Source organism: Spermophilus citellus, assembly GCF_964194105.1.
Source record: "Spermophilus citellus genome assembly, chromosome: 1".
NCBI lineage: Eukaryota > Metazoa > Chordata > Mammalia > Rodentia > Sciuridae > Spermophilus > Spermophilus citellus.
The window spans coordinates 70,738,092-70,762,378 of record NC_138182.1 but is presented as its reverse complement, the minus strand read 5'-3'; the positions used below and the strand labels follow the sequence as shown (position 1 = coordinate 70,762,378).

At 36.4% G+C, this 24,287-nt stretch overlaps 1 protein-coding gene across 11 annotated transcripts in view; it reads left to right on the top strand.

Annotated features, from left to right (window-relative positions):
• The window catches only part of MYCBP2 (MYC binding protein 2), a 295,622-nt gene that overhangs the window by 26,024 nt on the left and 245,311 nt on the right, over positions 1–24,287 (top strand). For all 11 annotated transcript variants that reach the window (XM_081291229.1, XM_081291222.1, XM_081291231.1 and 8 more), the window contains exon 2: positions 7,317–7,392. In XM_081291229.1, the coding sequence (XP_081147355.1) occupies positions 7,317–7,392 (76 nt within the window). The remainder of the gene's footprint in view (positions 1–7,316; positions 7,393–24,287) is intronic.

Here is a 24,287-nt window from a genome sequence, read left to right as displayed (position 1 = left end):
CTGAGGATCGAACACAGGGCTTCGCATGTGCTAAGCGAGTGCTCTACCACTGAGCCACAACCCCAGCCCTAAATTCTAATTTTCATTCCAGATAAGTGGACATCCAAAGCACCATCAGTTTTTGTTTGCTTTAGTAGAGTTCCTTTGCCTACATGAAGCTCAGTTCTTACTCATGCTCAAACTCTTTAAATGCCCCCAACGGAAAAAAATGCTAGTGGTCTCAGCTCACTTTGGATGTACTCTTCTATCTGTGGATCTTTAGTTTGTCTAGTCCTCATTGCTTCCATATCTCTGTTACGTTAGTCTAGTCCTTGAAGGAAGATCAATGTTTTGTTTCTCATTAGTATCTTACACTAGGGAAGTGGAGGTCAGGAATGTTTCTTTACAAAAAGGAAAGGTACATAATTTTAAGAGTGGTTATTTGTATAAGCATAGTGATGTATTGAGTAGTCTTCTCTGATATATACATATATACATATATATATATATATGTAATGAATGATATGAATCTTTCTGATTCAATATTATCAAAGTGTAACTTGGACCAGGGAGGTCATCGAACAATGACCCATGGATTAAATCCTGCCATGTTCTTCCTCCTTTTGAGTGGCCTAGAGCTGAGAATTTTTAAAAACATTTTTATAAAGTTGAAAAGAGGAGAAAAGACAAAGAAAATTTTTAACACATGGAAATTAAATGAGTTACAAATTTCAGCATTCAGAAACAAAGCTTTATTGCCACACTCAATCTGTTTTTTTTTATTGGTTGTTCAAAACATTACATAGCTCTTGACATATCATATTTCATACATTAGATTCAAGTGAGTTATGAACTCCCATTTTTACCCCGAATACAGATTGCAGAATCACATTGGTTACACATCCACATTTTTACATAATGCCATATTAGTAACTGTTGTATTCTGCTACCTTTCCTATCCTCTACTATCCCCCCTCCCCTTCCCTCCCATCTTCTCTCTCTACCCCATCTACTGTAATTCATTTCTCTACTTGTTTATTTTCCCATTCCCCTCACAACCTCTTATATGTAATTTTGTATAACAATGAGGGTCTCCCTCCATTTCCATGCAATTCCCCCTTTCTCTCCCTTTCCCTCCCACCTCATGTCTCTGTTAATGTTAATCTTTTCTTCCTGCTCTTCCTCCCTGCTCTATTCTTAGTTGCTCTCATTATATCAAAGAAAACATTTGGTATTTGTTTTTTAGGGATTGGCTAGCTTCACTAAGCATAATCTGCTCTAGTGCCATCCATTTCCCTGCGAAATCCATGATTTTGTCATTTTTTAGTGCTGCATAATACTCCATGGTGTATAAATGCCACATTATTTTTATCCATTCATCCATTGAAGGGCATCTAGGTTGGTTCCACAGTCTAGCTATTGTGAATTGTGCTGCTATGAACATCGATGTGGCAGTATCCCTGTAGTACGCTCTTTTAAGGGCTCCCTATTTACCTCTCTTATTGTTTCTCTTGCTGAGAAAAAACTTTTTAGCTTAAGTAAGTCCCATTTGTTGATTCTTGCTATTAACTCTTGTGCTATGGGTGTCCTATTAAGGAATTTGGAGCCCGACACCACAATATGTAGATCGGAGCCAACTTTTTCTTCTATCAGACACAGAGTCTCTGATTTGATAGCTAGATCCTTGATCCATTTTGAGTTAACTTTTGTGCATGGTGAGAGGAGGGGATTCAGTTTCGTTTTGTTGCATATGGATTTCCAGTTTTCCCAACACCATTTGTTGAAGATGCTATCCTTCCTCAATTGCATGCTTTTAGCCCCTTTATCAAATATAAGGTAGTTGTAACTTTGTGGATTAGTGTCTGTGTCCTCTATTCTGTACCATTGGTCCACCCGCCTGTTTTGGTACCAGTACCATGCTGTTTTTGTTACTATTGCTCTGTAATATAGTTTCAAGTCTGGTATCGCTATACTGCCTGATTCACAATTCCTGCTTAGAATTGCTTTTGCTATTCTGGGTCTTTTGAATCTCTGTACCTTCCTCTATCCCATCCCGATGACTCGTAAGTTTGGTTTTTTTATGTTATCCCATATCTCTTGGATGTTTTTCTCGTGATTTTTTACCAGCCTTTCTGAGTTGGCTAGACTCTTTTCAAGATGATATATTTTGTCTTCATTATCTGACGTTCTGGCTTCTACTTGCTCCACTCTGTTAGTGATACTCTCAATTGAGTTTTTAATTTGGTTTATCATTTCCTTCATTTCTAGAATTATTGTTTGATTATTTTTTATAATCTCTATCTCCTGATAAAGATGCTTAACTTCTTCTTTTATCCATTTATGTAATTCATTTTCAACGTGTTCTTTCACTGTTTGGATTTGCTGTCTCGTATCCTCTTTAAGGTTCCATTCCATCTGTCTAAGGTGTTCCTTGAGTTCTTTATATGACCATTTTTCTGATGACTCTAGGTCCTCCTGAATATTTAGGCTGTCCTGCATTGTTTGTACTCCTCTTCTTCCTTGCTTTTTCATGGTGCTCATGTTACTTCTTGTTCTGTTTGACTGCTGAGTTACTGTTTACTCCTATAAATTTATTTGATGCTTGGGAGGAAAGGTATTAGAAGGGAAGGGAATAAGTCACTAAAGAGAATGAGAGTAAGCAGGTAGAATTCAAGGAAAGGGGAATAAGAAAATTGAAAAGAAATGAAAAGACAGAAGAAAAAAAAGAATAGGAAATAAAAAAATTAAAAATAATAATAATAATAATAAAAATGAAAATGAAAATTAAAAATAAAATAAAATAAAAATTTAAAAAACAACAAGAAAAAAGAAAATAAAAAAAAAACCAGATTAAAAAATAAATTAATAAATGCAGTCTTGAGTTTGATTAACTTCTCTTCCAGTAGGTGGAGCTGTGCCCATCGGGCCAAGCTTCTCCTCTCTGTAGGCGGGAGCCAATTACTGTGCAGCAGCTCTTCTTCCCGGACTGGGCGCGTCTCCAATCCTGAGTGCCTAAGGCCTTCTCTTGTGTCTAGTCACTTTCCCACTTTTCCTGGAGCCAGGCCCTGCTCACCGGTGATGCTCACCACAATACTGGCTACACGCCAGGTCTGCTGCTCCTGGGAGCCCTGTTTTCATGAACGACTGGGCACACTCTCCCTGTTTGCCATTCCCTCGGACTCTAAGTTTGTAGAGCTTGGGGCTGAGAACCCCCAGCGAATTTGCTTGCCCTCTGGTAGCCACGCCTACGTAAGCTGGTGCAAGAGACCTCAGTTATCAGCACTGGTGGGAGCGGTAGCCGGGAGTTTCGCACCGCGGTCCCGCGCCGCTCCTGATTCCCCGTGCGGGCGGGGCCTTTCGCAGAGCCGGGTGGGCGGGAGCTGTTCACCCGAGGGGGGGGTCGTTTGCAGCGCCGAACCGCGGGGGGCGGTTCACAGAGCCTGGCCGGCGGGGTCCCGGGCAGGCAGCGGCCTTTCGAATGTTCGCTGCAATGTGTGGGCAACGGCCGTTTGGCAGCGGCCGGTGGGACTGTGCCCCCGTGCTGGGTAGCCGAGATACACTCGTCTGGGACAAACTGACACCTCCAATAAACTTACTAATTCCCGGCAGGTCTCTTTTCAGCGGAATTTTGCTAGAAGTTTCTCAGAAGGTATCATGTAGGTGTATTAATGGGTCTCTCTGATCCCGTTACTGCGGAGGCATTGAAAGTGCTGCCTCCTCGCTGGCCGCCATGTTGGGTTCCTCCACACTCAATCTGTTTATGTGCTTTCTGTGGCTGCTTTCATGCTATAGTGGTTGAGTAGTTGCTGCAGAGAGCCTGTGGCCCACAAAGTGTAAGAATAGTTTACTCTTACCCTTTTAGAGAACAGTTTCACCTATTCCTGCTTTAGACCATTGGCATAGGAATTTTTTAGTTTTCATTACTAAGTAAAATTAAGATAAAGATTGAAAACTTTATTCCAGAAATTGTGTAAATTTGAATTTATCAAAATCTTAGTATTTTAGAGTTAGAGGAAACGTTTCCTCAGAGATAATCTCTTTCATATCTTTATTTGACAAATGAACAAATAGATCTGAATGAGAGAAATTTTAAAGTTATATTATGACTGACTTTTTGTTAGAAAACAGACTCTGATAGAGAAACTAATGATCTATATCACTGAATAACTTGTAAAATCCATTTGTTCTTACATTGCAGAAGAATTTGGTTTTCTTTCAAGAGTGTAGCTGTTAAGATAAATTCTTCCTTTGAATTTTTAAAGTAAATATTTAATGGTAAATATGGCATTTTTCCTTTTACTTTTTATTTTTAGCTATAATTCTTTTAGATCTAGTGGGTAGAGGTTCTTTTTTTTTGAGAAGACTAAAAGTCTCAGGAACAGTTCCATATACTCTTCATTAAGCTTCTTATTGACTTAAAATTTAAAATCCTAGATAATAAAATTAGAAATTCAAAAGTCAATTGTTAGTGTGTAAGGATGATTCCTAGAGTTTTCTCTGTTCATCCTCACATATGAAAAATTTACTCATTCTTAGATATAATCGTATAATGGAATGTTAACGTTACTAGCAAATAGTATTATTTTCCAATGATGAGAATAGATTTTCTTTATATAATTTTCTGTTTATTTCTGGATTTTTTTTCTTCCTACCTTGCTTCCTTCCTTCTTTTTGTGTGTGGGGGCGTGTAACCAGGGATTGAACCTAGGGGCACTTAACCACTAAGCAACATCCATAGCCCTTTTAATATTTTATTTAGAGACAGGTTCTCACTAAGTTGATGAGGCTGGCTTTGACCTTGTGATCCTCCTGCCTCAGCTTCCCAAGCTGCTGGGATTACAGGTATGCCACTGTGCCTGGCTGAATCTTTTTTATAATTCTGTGCTTATAAAAAAAATCAAGTCAATAAACACATTAAAATAAGTTAAAGTTATTTTGTAAGTAATTTTAGGAAAGCTGGTTCTTCAGATGGCCTATATGCAAGAGTTGGTTGGTTCAGACTCATTAGAATTGTTCAATCAATTAAAAGCTACCACATTGTTTGGAAGTTGGATAGATTATATAATTAGATGTATCTATTCATTTTTAGCATTCAACACTGTCAGCCACCTTTTTTTCTTTAATTTGTTTCATAATATTCTAGAGAAATGTCAGCCATATATGTTGTTTATATTACATCCTTTCCACCAAAATTTATGTAAAATAACCCCATGTATGTAAAATAACTCTTCAGTGGATATTTCTGGCTAGATACCCTTTAAATGATTTGTTGTTATCTACGAATCTAATCTTAATCTTCTTCTTATTTTGCTCTCTGACTAATGCTTGTCTAGAAGTAAGGTTTATTCTATTTCTCTGAATTTTCTCATTTTAACCCTCTTCTTTTTCCTTCCCTTTTATTTTCTCTTTCTCTCAAAATACCATTGAGTACTCTGTTCCAGGTGCCTTTCTGGACAAAGAGGATAGGCAGTGAACAAGATGCACATGGCCTCTGTATTGTTGGAGCTCATGGTTTGGTGAGGGTATGATGCATTAAATCATAATCTCAAGTAAAATTACAATTATAGGTTATGAGATAAATTATAAAAAATTTTGAAACAAAAATGAAAAATGAATTGAATGTGCATGTTAGGGAACGTTACCCAGTCTATAGAGTTAGAAATACTTTCCTGAGTAAGTGACACTTAGGCTGGGGATTCAAAGATGAGTAGTGGGTAACAGGAGATGTGGAAGAAAATTTCAGGCAAAGGGGAAGCTTTTGTGAAAGCACCAAAAGAGCTCAATAGGTTCAGACAACTGAAGAAATGTCATTGTAGCTGGAGGATGTTGAACAAGTTAGAGAGGAATGTGGAGTGAAACTGGAGAGGTGGGCCAAGATTGGTTACTGGAAGATACTTTAATCAGTGCCAGTGCTTTTAGATTTTATGTTAAGAGAATTGAGAAGATACTGAGTTTTAAATGGAGGGAAGTTCCCACTTAGATTTGTGATTTTTAAAGGTGACCTAGTTCCTATGTGAAGAATGGATTGAAGGGGGATAAATATATATGTGGAGAAGTAAGTTAAGAAGGTTTGTCAGTGGTCCAGACAAAAGATGGTGATAACTATATTATTAGTTACCACAGTAGAGATGCTGTGGACAGAATCAAGAACTATTAAAAGATATAATTGACAAGATTTTGTGATTATTTTGATTGGAGGAGAGAAGCCTGAGGAATTGTTAAGGATAAAATTTTCTTATGCTGGTTGCTCTTGTCTGTCTTGACATTTTAGTATATTAAATTCAAATGTCTTCAAAATGAACTTTCCCTACCCACAAATGACCTAGGCTTAAAACCCTTTTTCTGTCATTGCTTCTACCAGTTATCAGGTCTAAGGACTGGACTTCTTTAGTCCTCTAGAATTTTCCTCTCCTCCCCATCTCCTTGTAGTCATCTAGAATTTTCCTTTCCTCCCCATCTCCCTGTCTTCTTGTAGTTGTCCTATCCTTACCCCTTCACTGCTCTTAACCCCTTCTCTTTTTATCTAATAGCTATTGTATCCTCTTGCTAGATTATTATACTGTGCTTTCTATTCAAGTCTCTGAGCTCCTCCAGGGCAAGAACTGTCTTTTTCATTTTGTATCTTCACTACTTAGTAGTGAGTATCTAAGTGTGGTGAAAATAAAAATGTTAAGTGAAATGAAAATAAAATGTTTGTTTGCCTTGCCTCTTGTTTCTTCCACTATAATCCTTATTCTTACCACCTTTCCCCCCTGCTTTCTTAGAGTCACTCAGAGACTTCCTTTTTCTCAAAAAATATTTTAGTCTTAAGGATGTGAGGTAATGAAAAACTCATTGCTGGATATACAAGTGTATGCGTTCAGGATTTTTCGTATATTAATTCAGTAAAAAGTGACTTGAGTTTTTTTTTCTTCTTTTTTTCTTTTTGCTGCAGTGTAACTCATTCCCAGATAAAGCAGTTTTTTTTTTTTTTTTTGGGCGGGGGGGGGGGGGGAGACGTGACTGATGTTTATTAGCAATCCCCACTGTTTAATAAAGTTCTAAAAAGCTTGATTTGATACCTTTTTCATGTTTTATTTTTTGTAAAATTTGTTTTTGCAAAATTCAAATTTTATAATTATTTATTATTTAATGTATTTCCTAGCTGTCCAGTATTGCAGACAACTCAATAGCTATTTATTTGATAGTATCTTAATGTATATGCAGAGTATCCTGTTTCATGGAAAGTTTGTAAGAGAAATATTCAAATGTCTGTTTTGGTGATACCTATTTTTAATAGCTTTGTATATCCTTATATTAATGTTCATAATTATTTTGTCCACTTTTTTAATTTTTAGGAATAAGAAAATTTTAAATAAGAAGAAATTGAAAAGAAAACAGAAAAGCAAATCAAAAGTGAAAACAAGAAGCAAGGTAAAGTTGCTGGTAATTTATGGGGAATGAGGACTTTTTTCATATAATAATTTGAATAAAAATGACAGGATTTAAAAAATATGAGTATAATTAGCAAAACATTCTGCTTCTATGTGCTGAAATAATTTTGTAAAAACTTTTTATAATTTGGATCTGCTTTTACCTTCATCTTTAGTTTAGGCTGTTTCTTTACCAGTAGACTGAAAGTTATTAGTATCTGGGTGTGGAAAAATATTTATTATTTATTCTCTCTTTTTTTTTTTTTTTTTTTTTACGATACTGGGGATTGAACTCAGGGTCACTCGACCACTGAACCACATCCCCAGCATTATTTTGTATTTTATTTAAAGACGGGATCTCACTGAGTTGCTTAGCACCTCACTGTTGCTGAAGCTGGCTTTGAACCTGTGATCCTCCTGTCTCAGCCTCCCTAGCCACTGGGATTACAGGAATGCGCCCACCATGCCCAGCCTATTCTCATTACTTAATCCGTTCTTTGGGGAACATATTCATAGTTCTTCTCTATTTTTCACTTTGACTACATGTATTTTAAATAGTAAATTTTTTTTTATTGGTTGTTCACAACATTACAAAGCTCTTGACATATCATATTTCATACATTAGATTGAAGTGGGTTATGAACTCCCAATTTTACCCCAAATGCAGATTGCAGAATCATGTCGGTTACACATCCACAATTTTACATAATGCCCTATTAGTAATTGTTGGAAAGGTAGCAGAATAAATAGTAAATTTTGGTTTGAGAGTTGGGCCTTGGATTTGGATTCATTATATTATGCCCTTCTTGACATGAATTAAGAAGACTCTGGGTGTGTCTATATTGTTCTGGCTTTTGACTGGTGATAATTGTGCAAAAGAAAAGGCAATGTGGATATTTGTTTTAGGGGGAACCTTAGAGACTAGAAATCTACTTTTTTTCCATCTGATAGAGAAATCTTGTCTATAAAGTCTGTCCAGAGCCAACTTTCTATGTTTTAGAGTGTTTTCTATTAAATAGTTCTACTAAGAAACCTAGACAAGAGGAAAAGAAGAGTTGTAACTATGGTTTACTGAACAGTTCATATTGAGTTAGATAAATAGTAGTTTAGCTGGGTCTGCATAGTGTATTTAAGTTCTGGAGGCAAGTGTTTCCTGCTTTTTAAAATTAGTGTTCTTGCTATTATAATTGAACAAAGTCTACTTTGAAGTAGTAAATCAAATAAAATAAGAGTGGGGGATGGGATCTATTTGGTTTCTCTGTTTGAAAACAATCTGGATGCAGAAAATAATGTCATCAAATCTGTGCCTTCTTCTCTTGTCTATGCTTTCCTCTGATGTGCGCCTATGCTGGTGGCTGGAGGCTAAAGCTGCTGGCAGCTCCAACTTAATTTTCTTTTATTATGAAGCATGTCTTTTACTGCTAGCAGAAAGTCTGGTAGGAGTTTTGATTGAACCCATCACTCATTTTGATCAGGGAGATGGGGTACTTTGGTTAGACTAAGTTAAGTTTGTAAGCCTGTGACAACCATAGTGAGTATACCATGTGGAATGGGGGAAGGCAGATATGTAATAGGTGTTCGGCAGGCAGATATGTAATAGGTGTTCAGTTGTATTACCTCTCATTACCTCTGGTTTTGGAATAGAAGAGGGAGGTAAAGAACTTTCTTAATATATAAAAATTCTAACAAATACACATCATTCAGATTCCAGCTTCTATCCCTTTTCCACTTTTTATTGTGTGCAAAGTCAGAGAGTAGCAATCTTTAACATTTTTTTCTTTCAAGGTTTCATTTGGTAATTTTCCTAAAGTGGGCAGGAAGAGATGGGAAATCAAGGTGTTTTATCCCCTCTAACTACTTTTGTGCCTGTTGTAATTCAAGTTGCTTTTCTTGTCCACAGTGTTGGATCTTTTTTAAGAGTAGCTTTTAATAAGAGTGATATAAATAAATTCATTCATTTATTCTTCAAATATTAATTGTGCACTATGTGCAAACATTGGGCTAGGTTTTTGGATACAAAAATGCTAAGAAGCATTTCCTGATCACTATAAGCATATGTAAAATTAGAATAATCTCCTTACAAGAGAGATCCTTAATCACAAGCTCTTTAGTCATAAAATCTGCAGAGTTCCTTTTTCTATGTAAGGTGTCATATTCACAGGTTCTGGGTATTAGGGTGTTGATATTTTTGAAGGCCATTATTTTACCCACCACACCCCTCTTGTATATTTCTTGCACTTAGCTGACAAAATTCAGTCCTATACAAATCCAATATTTTCTCTTTCACTGAAGATCCATGTTCTGCTGAAGGGAATTCAAGACTAAATAGATAATATTAGACATTGATGATCACCAATCTCAAATGGATCTTTCATGTCCAGACTATTTTATTGCTTTTTATAAAATAGTTCTTCCATTTTTTACTGTCATTGATATGTTTCCCAATTTCCTTAAACCTCTGGTAAATTCTATGTTCCAGTATGTCTTCACTTTCTTTATTTTTTAAGTTATTTTATTTTATTTGTTCTAATTTGTTATATACGACAGCAGAATGCAATTCAATTTATATTACACAAATAGAGCACAGTTTTTCATGTCTCTGGTTGTACACAAAGTAGAGTCACACCATTTGTGTTTTCATACATGTACTTAGGGTAATGGTGTCCGTCTCATGCCACCGTCTTTTCTGCCCCCATGCCTCCTCCCTTCCCCTTCCTCCCCTTTGCCCTGTCTAAAGTTCATCTATTCCTCACATGTTGCCACCCCCCCCCATCTCTAATACGAATCAGCATCCTTATATCAGAGAAAACATTTGGCATTTTGTTTTTTGGATTTGGCTTACTTCATTTACCATGATATTCATTTATCTTGATTTTATTCTCTTTTAATTCTGAGTAATATTCCATTGTGTATATATACCACGTTTTCTTTATCCATTCATCTACTGAAAGATATCTAGGTTGGTTCCACAATTTAGATATCGTGTATCATGCTGCTATAAACATTGATGTGGCTGTGTCCCTGTAGTATTCTGTTTTTAAGTCCTTTGGGTATAAATCAAAGAGTGTGATAGCTGCATCAGATGGTGGTTGCATTTCTAATTTTCCAAGGAATCTTCATACTGCACCAGTTTGCAGTCCCACCACCAATGTGTGTGTCTTTTTCTCCACATCCTCGCCAACACTTATTGTTGTTTGTATTCTTAATAGCTGCCATTCTGACTGGAGTGAGATGAAATCGTAGAGTGGTTTTGATTTGAATTTCGTTAATTGCTAGAGATGTTGAACATTTTTTCAGGTATTTGTTGATTGATTGTATGTCCTGAGAAGTGTCTGTTCAGTTCCTCGGCCCATTTATTGATTGGGCTATTTATTTATTCATTCATTCATGTATTTATTTTGTGCTAAGATTTTTGAGTTCTTTGTGTTCTTTCTGATGTGCCTGTGGTAAAAATTTGCTCCCATTCTATAGGCTGTCTATTCACTTCACTGATTGTTTCTTTTGCAGAGAAGTTTTTCTGTTTGAATCCATCCCATTTATTGATTCTTGATTTTAATTCTTGTACTATAGGAGTCTTACTAAGGAAATCAGGGGCTAATCATGATGAAGATTTGGGCCTACTTGTATTAGGTGCAAGGTCTCTGGTTTAATTCCTAGGTCCTTGATATACTTTTTGAGTTTTGTATGTGGTGAAAGTTAGGGGACTAATTTCATTTTGTTGTATATGGATTTTCAGTTTTCCCAGCACCATTTGTTAAAGAGGATATCTCTTCTTTAATATATGTTTTTGGCTCCTTTGTCTAATATGAGATTCATTTATGTGGATTTGTTTCTATGTCCTCTATTCTGTACCATTGGTTTACTGGTGTGTTTTGGTGCCAATACCATGCTGTTTTTATTGCTTTGTAGTATAGATTAAGGTCTGGTATAGTGATGCCACCTGCTTCACTCTTCTTGCTAAGGATTGCTTTAGGTATTCTGGGTCTCTTATTTTTCCAGATGAATTTCATGACTGCTTTTGTGTATTTCTGTGAGGAATGTCATTGGACTTTGGTTGGGATTGCATTAAATCTGTATAGTACTTTTGGTAGAACGGTCATTTTGACAATATTAATTCTGCCTATCTAAGAACAAGGTAGATCTTTCCATCTTCTAAGGTCTTTAATTTCTTTTTTTAGCATTCTGTAGATTTCATTGTAGAGGTCGTTCACCTCTTTCGTTAAGTTGATTCCCAAGTAGTTTATTTTCTTTATGCTGTTGTAAATGGGGTTTCCTTGTTTCCCTTTCAGAGGATTTGTCACTGATATGCAGAAATGCTTTTCTATGGGTGTTGATTTTGTATCCTGCTACTTTGCTGAATTTATTTACTAGTTCTAGAAGTTTACTGGGGAATTTTTTTGGGTCTTCTAGGTATAGAATCATATTGTTGGCAAATAGTGTAAATTTGAGTTCTTCTTTACCTATCCGTATCCCTTTAATTTCTTTCATCTAATTGCTCTGGTCAGTGTTTCAAGAACTGTGTTAAATAGAAGTGGTGAAAGAGGGCATCCTTGTCTTGTTCCAGTTTTTTAGAGGGAATGATTTCAATTTTTCTCCATTTAGAATGATGTTGGCCTGGGGCTTAGCATAGATAGCTTTTACAATGATGAGATATATTCCTGTTTCCCTGGTTTTTCTAGTGTTTTGAACATGAAGGGGTGCTATATTTTGTCAAAATCTTTTTCTGCATCTATTGATGATCATATGGTTCTTTCCTTTAAGTCTATTGATGTGATGAGTTACATTTATTGATTTCTGTATGTTGAACCAACCATGCATCCCTGGAATGAACCCCACTTGATAGTGGTGTATTATCTTTTTGATATGTTTTTGTATTCAATTTGCCAGAATTTTATTTAGAAGTTTTGCATCCATGTTCATTGGAGACATTGGTGTGAAGTTTTCTTTTTTTGATGTGTCTTTGCCTGGTTTTGGAATCAGTATGATATTGGTCCCATTAAATGAGTTTGGTAGTGCTGCCTCTTTTTCTATTTCCTGAAAGAAATTGAAGAGTATTGGTATTAGTTCTTCTTTAAAGGTCTTGTAGAACTCTCCTGTGTATCTATCCGGTCCTCTGCTTTTCTTGGTTGGTAGGCTTCTGACGGTGTCTTCTATTTTGTTGCTTGAAATTGATCTGTTTAAATTCTGCATATCATCCTGATTCAATTTGGGCAAATCATATGTCTCTAGAAATTTGTCGATGCCTTTGAAATTTTGTATTTTATTGGAGTACAAGTTTTCAAAATAATTTCGAATTATCTTCTGTATTTCTGTTGTGTCTGTTGTGATATTTCCTTTTTCATCATGGAAGTTAATAATTTGAGTTTTCTCTCTCCTTATCTTTGCTAGCATGACTAAAGGTTTATCAATTTTATTTATTTTTTCAAAGAACCAACTTTTTGTTTTGTCAATTTCTTCAATTGTTTCTTTTGTTTCAGTTTCATTGATTTCAGCTCTGATTTTAATAATTTTCTGTTTTCTACTGATTTTGGTGTTAATTTGCTTTTCTTTTTCTATGACTTTGAAATGTAATGTTAGGTCATTTAGTTGTTGACTTTTTCTTCTGTTAAGGAATGAATTCCATGCAATGAACTTTCCTCTTAGTACTGCCTTCATAGTGGCCCAGAGATTTTTAATATGTTGTATCAGTGTCTAATTTATCTCTAAGAATTTTTAAATCTCCTCTTCTGCAACCCACTCTTCATTCAATAGCATATTATTTAGTCTCCAGGTGTTGGAGTAGCTTTTATTTTTTATTTTATCATTGATTTCTAATTTCATTCCATTATGATCTGATAAGATGCTGGGTAGTATCTCTGCTTTTTTGTATTTGCTAAGAGTTGCTTTGTGGCATAATATATCGTCTGTTTTAGAGAAGGATCCATGTGCTGCTGAGAAGAAAGTGTATTTGCTGGTTGATGGATGAAATATTCTATATATGTCAGTTAAGTCTTTTTTTTTTTTTTTTTTTTTTTTAACTGTCCCAATCCTGGAGCTTAAGATCCTTGAAAACAATAACCTTTCTGAAAGCAGATACAAGTAGCCAACAAGAGAACAAACAGCCTCGCCTGTGCTTTTTTTTTCTTTTTTTGGCATTGAGTTTTGTTTTGTTTTGTTTTAATTTTTTTATTGTTGGTTGTTCAAAACATTACATAGTTCTTGACATATCATATTTCATACTTTGATTCAAGTGGGTTATGAACTCCCATTTTTACCCTGTATACAGATTGCAGAATCACATCAGTTACACGTCCATTGATTTACATATTGCCATACTAGTGTCTGTTGTATTTTGCTGCCTTTCCTATCCTCTACTATCCCCCCTCCCCTCCCCTCCCCTCCCCTCCCCTCGTCTCTCTCTACCCCCCTACTGTAATTCATTTCTCCCCCTTGTATTATTATTCCCTTTCCCCTCACTTCCTCTTGTATGTAATTTTGTATAACCCTGAGGGTCTCCTTCCATTTCCATGCAATTTCCCTCCTCTCTCCCTTTCCCTCCCACCTCTCATCCCTGTTTAATGTTAATCTTCTTCTCATGCTCTTCATCTCTTCTCTGTTCTTAGTTACTCTCCTTATATCAAAGAAGACATTCGGCATTTGCTTTTAGGGATTGGCTAGCTTCACTTAGCATAATCTGCTCTAATGCCATCCATTTCCCTCCAAATTCTATGATTTTGTCATTTTTTAATGCAGAGTAATACTCCATTGTGTATAAATGCCACATTTTTTTTTTTATCCATTCATCTATTGAAGGGCATCTAGGTTGGTTCCACAGTCTAGCTATTGTGAATTGTGCTGCTATGAACATCATTGTAGCAGTGTCCCTGTAGCATGCTCTTTTTAGGTCTTTAGGGAATAGACCGAGAAGGGGAATAGCTGGGTCGAATGGTGGATCCATTCCCAGCTTTCCGAGGTATCTCCATACTGCTTTCCAAATTGGCCTCACCAATTTGCAGTCCCACCAGCAGTGTACAAGTGTACCCTTTTCTCCACATCCTCGCCAGCACTTGTTGTTGTTTGACTTCATAGTGGCTGCCAATCTTACTGGAGTGAGATGGTATCTTAGGGTGGTTTTGATTTGCATTTCTCTGACTGCTAGAGATGGTGAGCATTTTTTCATGTACTTGTTGATTGATTGTATGTCCTCCTCTGAGAAGTGTCTGTTCAGGTCCTTGGCCCATTTGTTGATTGGGTTATTTGTTATCTTATTGTTTAATTTTTTGAGTTCTTTGTATACTCTGGATATTAGGGCTCTATCTGAAGTGTGAGGAGTAAAGATTTGTTCCCAGCACATAGGCTCCCTATTTACCTCTCTTATTGTTTCTTTTGCTGAGAAAAAACTTTTTAGTTTGAGTAAGTCCCATTTGTTTATTCCAGTTATTAACTCTTGTGCTATGGGTGTCCTATTGAGGAATTTGGAGCCCGACCCCACAATATGTAGATCGCAGCCAACATTTTCTTCTATCAGACACCGTGTCTCTGATTTGATACCAAGCTCCTTGATCCATTTTGAGTTAACTTTTGTGCATGGCGCTCTCGGGATTTCAGTTTCATTTTGTTGCATATGGATTTCCAGTTTTCCCAGCACCATTTGTTGAAGATGCTATCCTTCCTCCATTGCATGCTTTTAGCCCCTTTATCAAATATAAGATAGTTGTAGTTTTGTGGATTGGTTTCTGTGTCCTCTATTCTGTACCATTGGTCCACCCGCCTGTTTTGGTACCAGTACCATGCTGTTTTTGTTACTATTGCTCTGTAGTATAGTTTGAAGTCTGGTATCGCTATACCGCCTGATTCACACTTCCTGCTTAGCATAGTTTTTGCTATTCTCGGTCTTTTATTTTTCCATATGAATTTCATGATTGCTTTCTCTATTTCTACAAGAAATGCCGTTGGGATTTTGATTGGCATTGCATTAAACCTATAGAGAACTTTTGGTAATATCGCCATTTTGATGATGTTAGTTCTGCCTATCCATGAACAGGGTATATTTTTCCATCTTCTAAGATCTTCTATTTCTCTCTTTAGGATTCTGTGTATAAGTCTTTCACCTCTTTTGTTAGGTTGATTCCCAAGTATTTTATTTTTTTTGAGGATATTGTGAATGGAATGGTTGCCCTCATTTCCATTTCAGAGGATTTGTTGCTTATATACAGGAATGCCTTTGATTTATGCATGTTGATTTTATATCCTGCCACTTTGCTGAATTCATTTATTAGCTCTAATAGTTTTTTTGTAGACCCTTTTGGGTCTGCTAGGTATAAAATCATCTCATCTGCAAATAGTGATAATTTAAGTTCTTATTTTCCTGTTTTTATGCCTTTAGTTTCTTTCGTGTGTCTAATTGCTCTGGCCAATTTTTCTCCATTCAGAATGATGCTAGCCTGAGGCTTAGCATAGATAGCTTTAACAATGTCGAGGTAAGTTCCAGTTATCCCTAGTTTTTCTAATGTTTTGAACATAAAAGGATGCTGTACTTTGTCGAATGCTTTTTCTGCGTCTATCGAGATGATTATATGGTTTCTTATCTTTAAGTCTATTGATGTGGTGAATAACATTTATTGATTTCCGTATATTGAACCATCCTTGCATCCCAGGGATGAATCCTACTTGATCATGGTGCACAATTTTTTTGATGAGTTTTTGTATTTGATTCGCCAGAATTTTATTGAGGATTTTTGCATCTAGGTTCATTAGAGATATTGGTCTGTAGTTTTCTTTCTTTGAAGTGTCTTTGTCTGGTTTCGGAATCAGGGTGATGTTGGCCTCATAGAATGAATTTGGAAGAGCTCCCTCTTTTTCTATTTCCTGAAATAACCTTTTCTTTAAAGGTTTTGTAAAACTCCGCTGTATACCCCTCCGGTCCTGGGCTTTTCTTGGTTGGTAGTCTTTTGATTGTTTCTTCAATTTCATCCATTGATGCATTCCCTCTAAAATCTGGAACAAGACAGGGATGCACTCTATCACCACTTCTATTCAATATAGTTCTCGAAACCCTGGCCAGAGCAATTAGACAGAAGAAAGAAATTAAAGGCATAAAAATAGGACAAGAAGAACTTAAATTATCACTATTTTTGGACGACATGATTCTATACCTAGAAGACCCAAAAGGGTCTACAAAGAAACTACTAGAACTAATAAATGAATTCAGCAAAGTGGCAGGATATAAAATCAACACGCATAAATCAAAGGCATTTCTGTATATCAGTGACAAAACTTCTGAAACGGAAATGAGGAAAAACACTCCATTCACAATATCCTCAAAAAAAAAAAATAAAATACTTGGGAATCAACCTAACAAAAGAGGTGAAAGATTTATACAATGAAAACTACAGAACCCTAAAGAGAGAAGTAGAAGAAGATCTTAGAAGATGGAAAAATGTACCCTGTTCATGGATAGGCAGAACCAACATCATCAAAATGGCAATATTACCCAAAGTTCTCTACAGGTTCAATGCAATGCCAATCAAAATCCCAAGGGCATTTCTTGTAGAAATAGATAAAGCAATCATGAAATTCATATGGAAAAATAAAAGACCCAGAATAGCAAAAGCAATTCTAAGCAGGAAGTGTGAATCAGGCGGTATAGCGATACCAGATTTCAAACTATACTACAGAGCAATAGTAACAAAAACAGCATGGTACTGCTACCAAAACAGGCGGGTGGACCAATGGTATAGAATAGAGGACACAGAGACTAATCCACAAAGTTACAACTATCTTATATTGGATAAAGGGGCTAAAAGCATGCAATGGAGGAAGGATAGCATCTTCAACAAATGGTGTTGGGAAAACTGGAAATCCATATGCAACAAAATGAAACTGAAATCCCAAGAGCGCCATGCACAAAAGTCAATTCAAAATGGATCAAGGAGCTTGGTATCAAATCAGAGACATGGCATCTGATAGAAGAAAAAGTTGGCTGCGATCTACATATTGTGGGGTCGGGCTCCAAATTCCTTAATAGGACACCCATAGCACAAGAGTTAATAACAAGAATCAACAAATGGGACTTACTTAAACTAAAAAGTTTTTTCTCAGCAAAAGAAACAATAAGAGAGGTAAATAGGGAGCCTATATCATGGAAACAAATTTTTACTCCTCACACTTCAAATAGAGCCCTAATATCCAGAGTATACAAAGAACTCAAAAAATTAGACAATAAGATAACAAATAACCCAATCAACAAATGGGCCAAGGACCTGAACAGACACTTCTCAGAGGAGGATATACAATCAATCAACAAGTACATGAAAAAATGCTCACCATCTCTAGCAGCCAGAGAAATGCAAATCAAAACCACCCTAAGATACCATCTCACTCCAGTAAGATTGGCAGCCACTATGAAGTCAAACAACAACAAGTGCTGGCGAGCATGCGGGGAAAAGGGTACACTTGTACATTGCTGGTGGGACTACAAATTGGTGCGGCCAATTTGGAAAGCAGTATGGAGATTCCTGGGAAAGCTGGGAATGGAAGCACCATTTGACCCAGCTATTGCCCTTCTCAGACTATTCCCTGAAGATCTTAAAAGAGCGTACTACAGGGATACTGCCACATCGATGTTCATAGCAGCACAATTCACAATAGCTAGACTGTGGAACCAACCTAGATGCCCTTCAATAGATGAATGGATAAAAAAAATGTGGCATTTATACACCATGGAGTATTACGCAGCACTAAAAAATGACAAAATCATGGAATTTGGAGGGAAATGGGTGGCATTAGAGCAGATTATGCTTAGTGAAGCTAGCCAATCCCTAAAACACAAATACCAAATGTCTTCTTTGATATAATGAGAGCAACTATGAACAGAGCAGGGAGGAAGAGCAGGAAGAAAAGATTAACATTAAACAGAGACATGAGATGGAAGGGAAAGGGAGAGAAAAGGGAAATTGCATGGAAATGAAGGAAGACCCTCATTGCTATACAAAATTACATATAGGAGGTTGTGAGGGGAATGGGAAAATAAACAAGGAGAGAAATGAATTACAGTAGATGGGGTAGAGAGAGAAGATGGGAGGGAAGGGGAGGGGGGATAGTAGAGGGTAGGAAAGGTATCAGAATACAACAGTTACTAATAGGGCATTTTGTAAAATTGTGGATGTGTAACCGATGTGATTCTGCAATCTGCATTTGGGGTAAAAATTAGGAGTTCATAACCCACTTGAATCTAATGTATGAAATATGATATGTCAAGAGCTTTGTAATGTTGTGAACAACCAATAAAAAAAATAATTCCTCTGGGCAGTGTTTGATAATTATGTTAAACAGAAGTGGTGAGAGAGGGCATCCCTGTCTTGTTCCAGATTTTAGAGGGAATGCCTTCGATTTTTCTCCATTCAGAATGATGCTAGCCTGAGGCTTAGCATAGATTGCTTTTACAATGTTGAGGTATGATCCTGTTATCCCTAGTTTTTCTAGAGTTTTGAACATAAAGGGATGCTGTACTTTGTCAAATGCTTTTTTCGCATCTATTGAGATGATCATATGGTTCTTATTTTTAAGTCTATTGATGTGGTGAATAACATTTATTGATTTTCGTATATTGAATCAGCCTTGCATCCCAGGGATGAATCCTACTTGATCATGGTGCACAATTTTTTTGATATGTTTTTGAATACGATTCGCCAGAATTTTATTGAGGATTTTTGCATCTAGGTTCATTAGAGATATTGGTCTGTAGTTTTCTTTCTTTGAGGTGTCTTTGTCTGGTTTCAGAATCAGGGTGATGTTGGCCTCCTAGAATGAATTTGGAAGTTCTCCTTCTTTTTCTATTTCCTGAAATAGCTTGAAAAGTATTGGTATTAGTTCCTCTTTAAAGGTTTTGTAAAACTCTGCTGTATACCCATCCGGTCCTGGGCTTTTCTTAGTTGGTAGTCTTTTGATGGTTTCTTCTATTTCCTCAATTGATATTAGTCTGTTTAGGTTGTCTATATCCTCCTGACTCAATCTGGGCAGATTATATGACTTAAGAAATTTATCAATGCCTTCACTATATCTATTTTATTGGAGTATAAGGATTCAAAATAATTTCTGATTATCTTCTGTATTTCTGAAGTGTCTGTTGTGATATTGCCTTTTTCATCCTGTATGCTAGTAATTTGAGTTCTCTCTCTTCTTCTCTTTGTTAGCATGGCTAAGGGTCTGTCGATTTTATTTATTTTTTCAAAGAACCAAGTTTTTGTTTTGTCAATTTTTTCAATTGTTTCTTTTGTTTCGATTTCATTAATTTCAGCTGTGATTTTAATTATTTCTTGCCTTCTACTTCTTTTGCTGTTGTTGTTCTCTTCTTTTTCTAGGATTTTGAAATGAAGTATGAGATCATTTATTTGTTGTTTTTTTCTTTTTTTAAGGAATGAACTCCAAGCAATGAATTTTCCTCTTAGAACTGCTTTCAGTGTGTCCCATAGATTCCGATATGTTGTGTCTGTGTTTTCATTTATCTCTAAGAATTTTTTAATTTCCTCCTTGATGTCTTCTATAACCCATTGATCATTCAGTAACCTATTGTTCATTCTCCAAGTGATGCATGATTTTTCCTTTCTTCTTTTATCGTTGATTTTCAGTTTCATTCCATTATGATCAGATAAGATGCATGGTATTATCTCTACTCCTTTATATTGTCTAAGAGTTGCCCTGTGACATAATATATGATCTATTTTTGAGAAGGATCCATGTACTGCTGAGAAAAAAGTGTAACTGCTTGATGTTGGGTGGTATATTCTTTATATGTCAATTAAGTCTAGGTTATTAATTGTATTATTGAGTTCTATAGTTTCCTTGTTCAACTTTTGTTTGGAAGATCTGTCCAGTGGTGAGAGAGGTGTGTTGAAGTCTCCCATGATTATTGTATGGTGGTCTATTAGACTCTTGAACTTGAGAAGAGTTTGTTTGATGAACATAGCTGCACCATTGTTTGGGGCATATATATTTATGATTGTTATGTCTTGTTGGTGTATGGTTCCCTTGAGCAGTATGTAGTGTCCCTCTTTATCCCTTTTGATTAACTTTGGCTTGAAATCTATTTTATTTGTTATGAGTATGGACACTCCTGCTTATTTCTGAAGTCCATATGAGTGATATGATTTTTCCCAACCTTTCACCTTCAGTCTATGTTGTCTTTTCCTATCAAATGCATCTCCTTTAGGCAGCATATTGTTGGGTTCAGTTAAGTCTTAAGTTATTGATTATATTATTGAATTCTATAATTTCTTTGTTCAGCTTTTGTTTGGAAGATCTATCCAGTGGTGAAAGAGGTGTCTTAAAGTCACCCAAAATTATTGTGTTGTGGTCTATTTGACTCTTGAACTTGAGAAGAGTTTGATTGATGAACATAGATGTTCTGTTGTTTGGGGCACATATTTTTGAAATTGTTATGTCTTGTTGATGTGTGTGGTTCCCTTGAGCAGTATGAAATGTCCTTCTTTATCCAGTTTTGTTAACTTTGGCTTAAAGTTTACTTTATTTGATATAAGGATGGAAACCCCTTCTTGTTTCTGCAGTCCAGATGAGTGGTATGTTTTCCCCCAACCTTTCCCCTTCCGTCTATGGATATCTTTTCCTATGAGATGAGTCTTGGAGGCAGCATATTGTCATTTTTTAAAAAAAAATTAATCCAATCCGCCAGTCTATGTCTTTTGATTGGTGAGTTTAGCCATTAACATTCAGGGTTATTATTGAGACATGATTTGTATTCCCAGCCTTCATATTTGTTAATTTTTAGTATTTAACTTGACTTGGTTTCTCCTTTGATTAGTTTTTCATCTAGTGTAATACCTCCCTCTGCTGATTTTCATTATTGTTTTTCATTTCCTCCTCATGGAATATTAGGCCGAGGATGGTCTGTAGTGCAGGCTTTCTAGCTGTATATTGTTTTAATTTTTTTTTTTTTTAATCATGGAAGGTTTCTATTTCATTATTGAGTCTAAATCTTAGTTTGCTGGATATAAGATTCTTGGTTGACATCTATTTTCTTTTAGAGCTTGATATATGTTGTTTCAGGATCTTTTTTTGCTTTCAGGGTCTGGGGTGAAAATCTGCAGGTATCCTAATTGGTTGCCCCCTATATGTAATTTGTTTCTTTTCTCCTGTAGCCTTTAAGGTTCTCTCCTTATTCTGTATGCTAGGCATTTTCATTATAATGTGCCTTGGTGTGGATTTGTTGTGATTTTGTACATTTGGTGTGCTGTAAGCCTCTTGGTTTTCCAATTTATTCTTTATGTTTGGAAACATTTTTTACATTAGTTCATTGTTTATTCCTTTGGTTTGGAACTCTATGCCTTCCTCTATCCCATTTGTTCTTTTTATGTTATCCCATATTTCTTGAATGTTCTACTCATGATTTCTTATCATCTTCACTGTGTGTTCTACATTCTTTTCAAGATTATATATTTTGTGTTTATTGTCTGGGATCCTGTCTTCCGAGTGGTCTAATCTGTTGGTGATACTTTCTATTAAGCCATTAATTTGGTGTATTGTTTCTTTGATTTCTAGGATTTCTGTTTTTGGTTTTTTTTTTTTTAGAACCTCTATCTCCTTATTGAAGTAATCTTTTGCTTCCTGTGTTTGCTTATGTACCTCTTTATCGAAATGATCTTTTGCTGCCTATATTTGTTCTCTTATATCATCCTTTAATTCACAGAATATTTTAATTATGTACCTCCTGAATTCCTTCTCTGTCATTTCTTCTGTTGTGCTAGCCATGGATTCTAGTAATGTAGTGTCTTGATTTGTTTGGGATACTTTTTTTCCTTGTTTTTATTCATGTTGTTCCAGTGTCTTCCCTTGTAGCACTGTGAATCCAAGACGTTACTGTTTTTACCCTATAGGCTTATAGCCCTTGCAGTGTTCTAATACTTCTCCTTTGAGGGGAAGAATAATGTTAACAGATCCCAGTACTAACAATATACAGCCTTAAACCAAATATTTGCTATTAAGACATTTACAATTTTGTCACAATATACGGAAATGGTGAGTTCAGTTTTTATCTACAATATAAACAGTAGGTTTGCAAAAGGTTTTATAGTTTCTGATGGTGGACAGAGAACAGAGGGTGATCTGTAGGATGAGATGTTGAGAGGGTAGGAGGTGAGGATATAGAGTTATTAGATCTTAGGAAGTGTGAAAGAGGAATCTAAAGAAGATGGTTAGTAGCAGGAGAAGAGAGAGGAGGTGATTTTGGGGAGACAAGTAAGTGGGAAGATTAATTAGAGTACATAAAAGAAACACATAAATATTAAGAAAAAAATGTAAAAATAGGAGATAAAAGAATAAACAAAACAATTGTAATATCCCATTCAGACATCCCAGTCCTTAGTATCCTAATTCATTCAAAGTACTTGGTTTCACAAATGTTGGGGATGTGAGGGCGGGAGAAGAGAGAGCGAGAAAAAAACAAACAAAAAAAAATGTTGAGGGAAGAAACCAGGATTGTTTTGTTCAGAGATCAGTATCTTTCCTTATCTTCTCATCCAACAGGTTGGGTTGGTTGTTGTTTGCTGATATCTCCACCCTCAGGATGGTGAAGGTTACCAGGGTGGGAGGATTGGTCTTGGGTACAGGGCACCTGGAAGTGGGTTATGACACCATTGGCCCCTGATGGGAGACCCCACTGGGTCCAGAGAAAGCCTACAGCCACAATGCTGCATGCCACAGAGCTGCATCTTTGAACATACTGCATCATATATCCCAAGGATTTCCTTTGGGGCCTGCTCACGTGATGTAGGTGCCTGTGTTTTTTTTTTTTTTATTATTATTATTTTATCATCTGTAGGCCTCGCAGTTCCTGGTCTCTAATTTAGTCTCTAAATTATATCTCACTCACCCTCTCCCTTTCTACTTCCTAATCGGGAATCTTTCTCTCTGGAGTTCTTGTGGGTTGTGCTCTGGGTGCTGTGTACCTGTCTTGGAGAGTTGTTTTGTATTGGGCAGTCACTGTGCTGAGTTAGTGACTGTAGGGGAAGGAAGGAGTTGGGGACTATTGTACCTGCCTAGTCAGTGTTCCAAGCTGAGAGTTGCCTCAACTAAAAATGGCAACGAAGGTGCCCCACGATGGCTGCTTTCAGTGATGAAGTTTTGGGTTGAGGGGGGGCGTAGGCGGTGGTGTTGGGCAATGTTTTCAGAAATGCAGCTATGTGGCATGCAGCATTGTGGCTGTGGGCTGTCCCTGGACTCAGTGTGGGCTCTGTGGGGTTGGCAGGGCTGGCCTGGGCCTGCCTGGGCTCCCAGAGGGTCAGCGCAGCTGTCTGTCTTCACTTTCTTACAAGAGAAATGAAATGAATAACACAGGAAGCTTCCTCACCATCCTGATAACAAATGTATTTATATGTTAGGTTAGGTTTTGTAACAGCAGAGCTTGAGACAGGGATTTAAAGTACATACTTTTGAAAATTAACATAAATGCAAATACTATACCAGTCAAACTTCAGAACATTTCTATCATCTTCAAGGATTTTCTCATGCTGTGCTTCATTCCATTCCTTCATGCAACCCTGGCTCTAACAACCACAGATACATTTTCTGTCACTGTAGATTAGTTCCCATTTTCGAGAATTTAATATTAATGTGATTATACAATTGTTCCCTTTTTTATGTGACTTCTTTCCCTAAATACAGTATTTGTGTTTACATTATTGCCTATGTCAGTGGTTCATTCCTTTTTGTTTTGCTTACTAGTATCTCATTGTGTGGTTATATCACATTTTGTTGATCCAGTCACCTATTGTTGGACATTTTGGTGGTTTTTCTAGTTTTTGGCTATTGCAAAGTTGCTATGAACCTTTATGAACTAGTCTTAGTGTGGATATGTGTTTTTATTTTTTTTTTAGATGAATACTAGGAGTGGAATATTTAGAT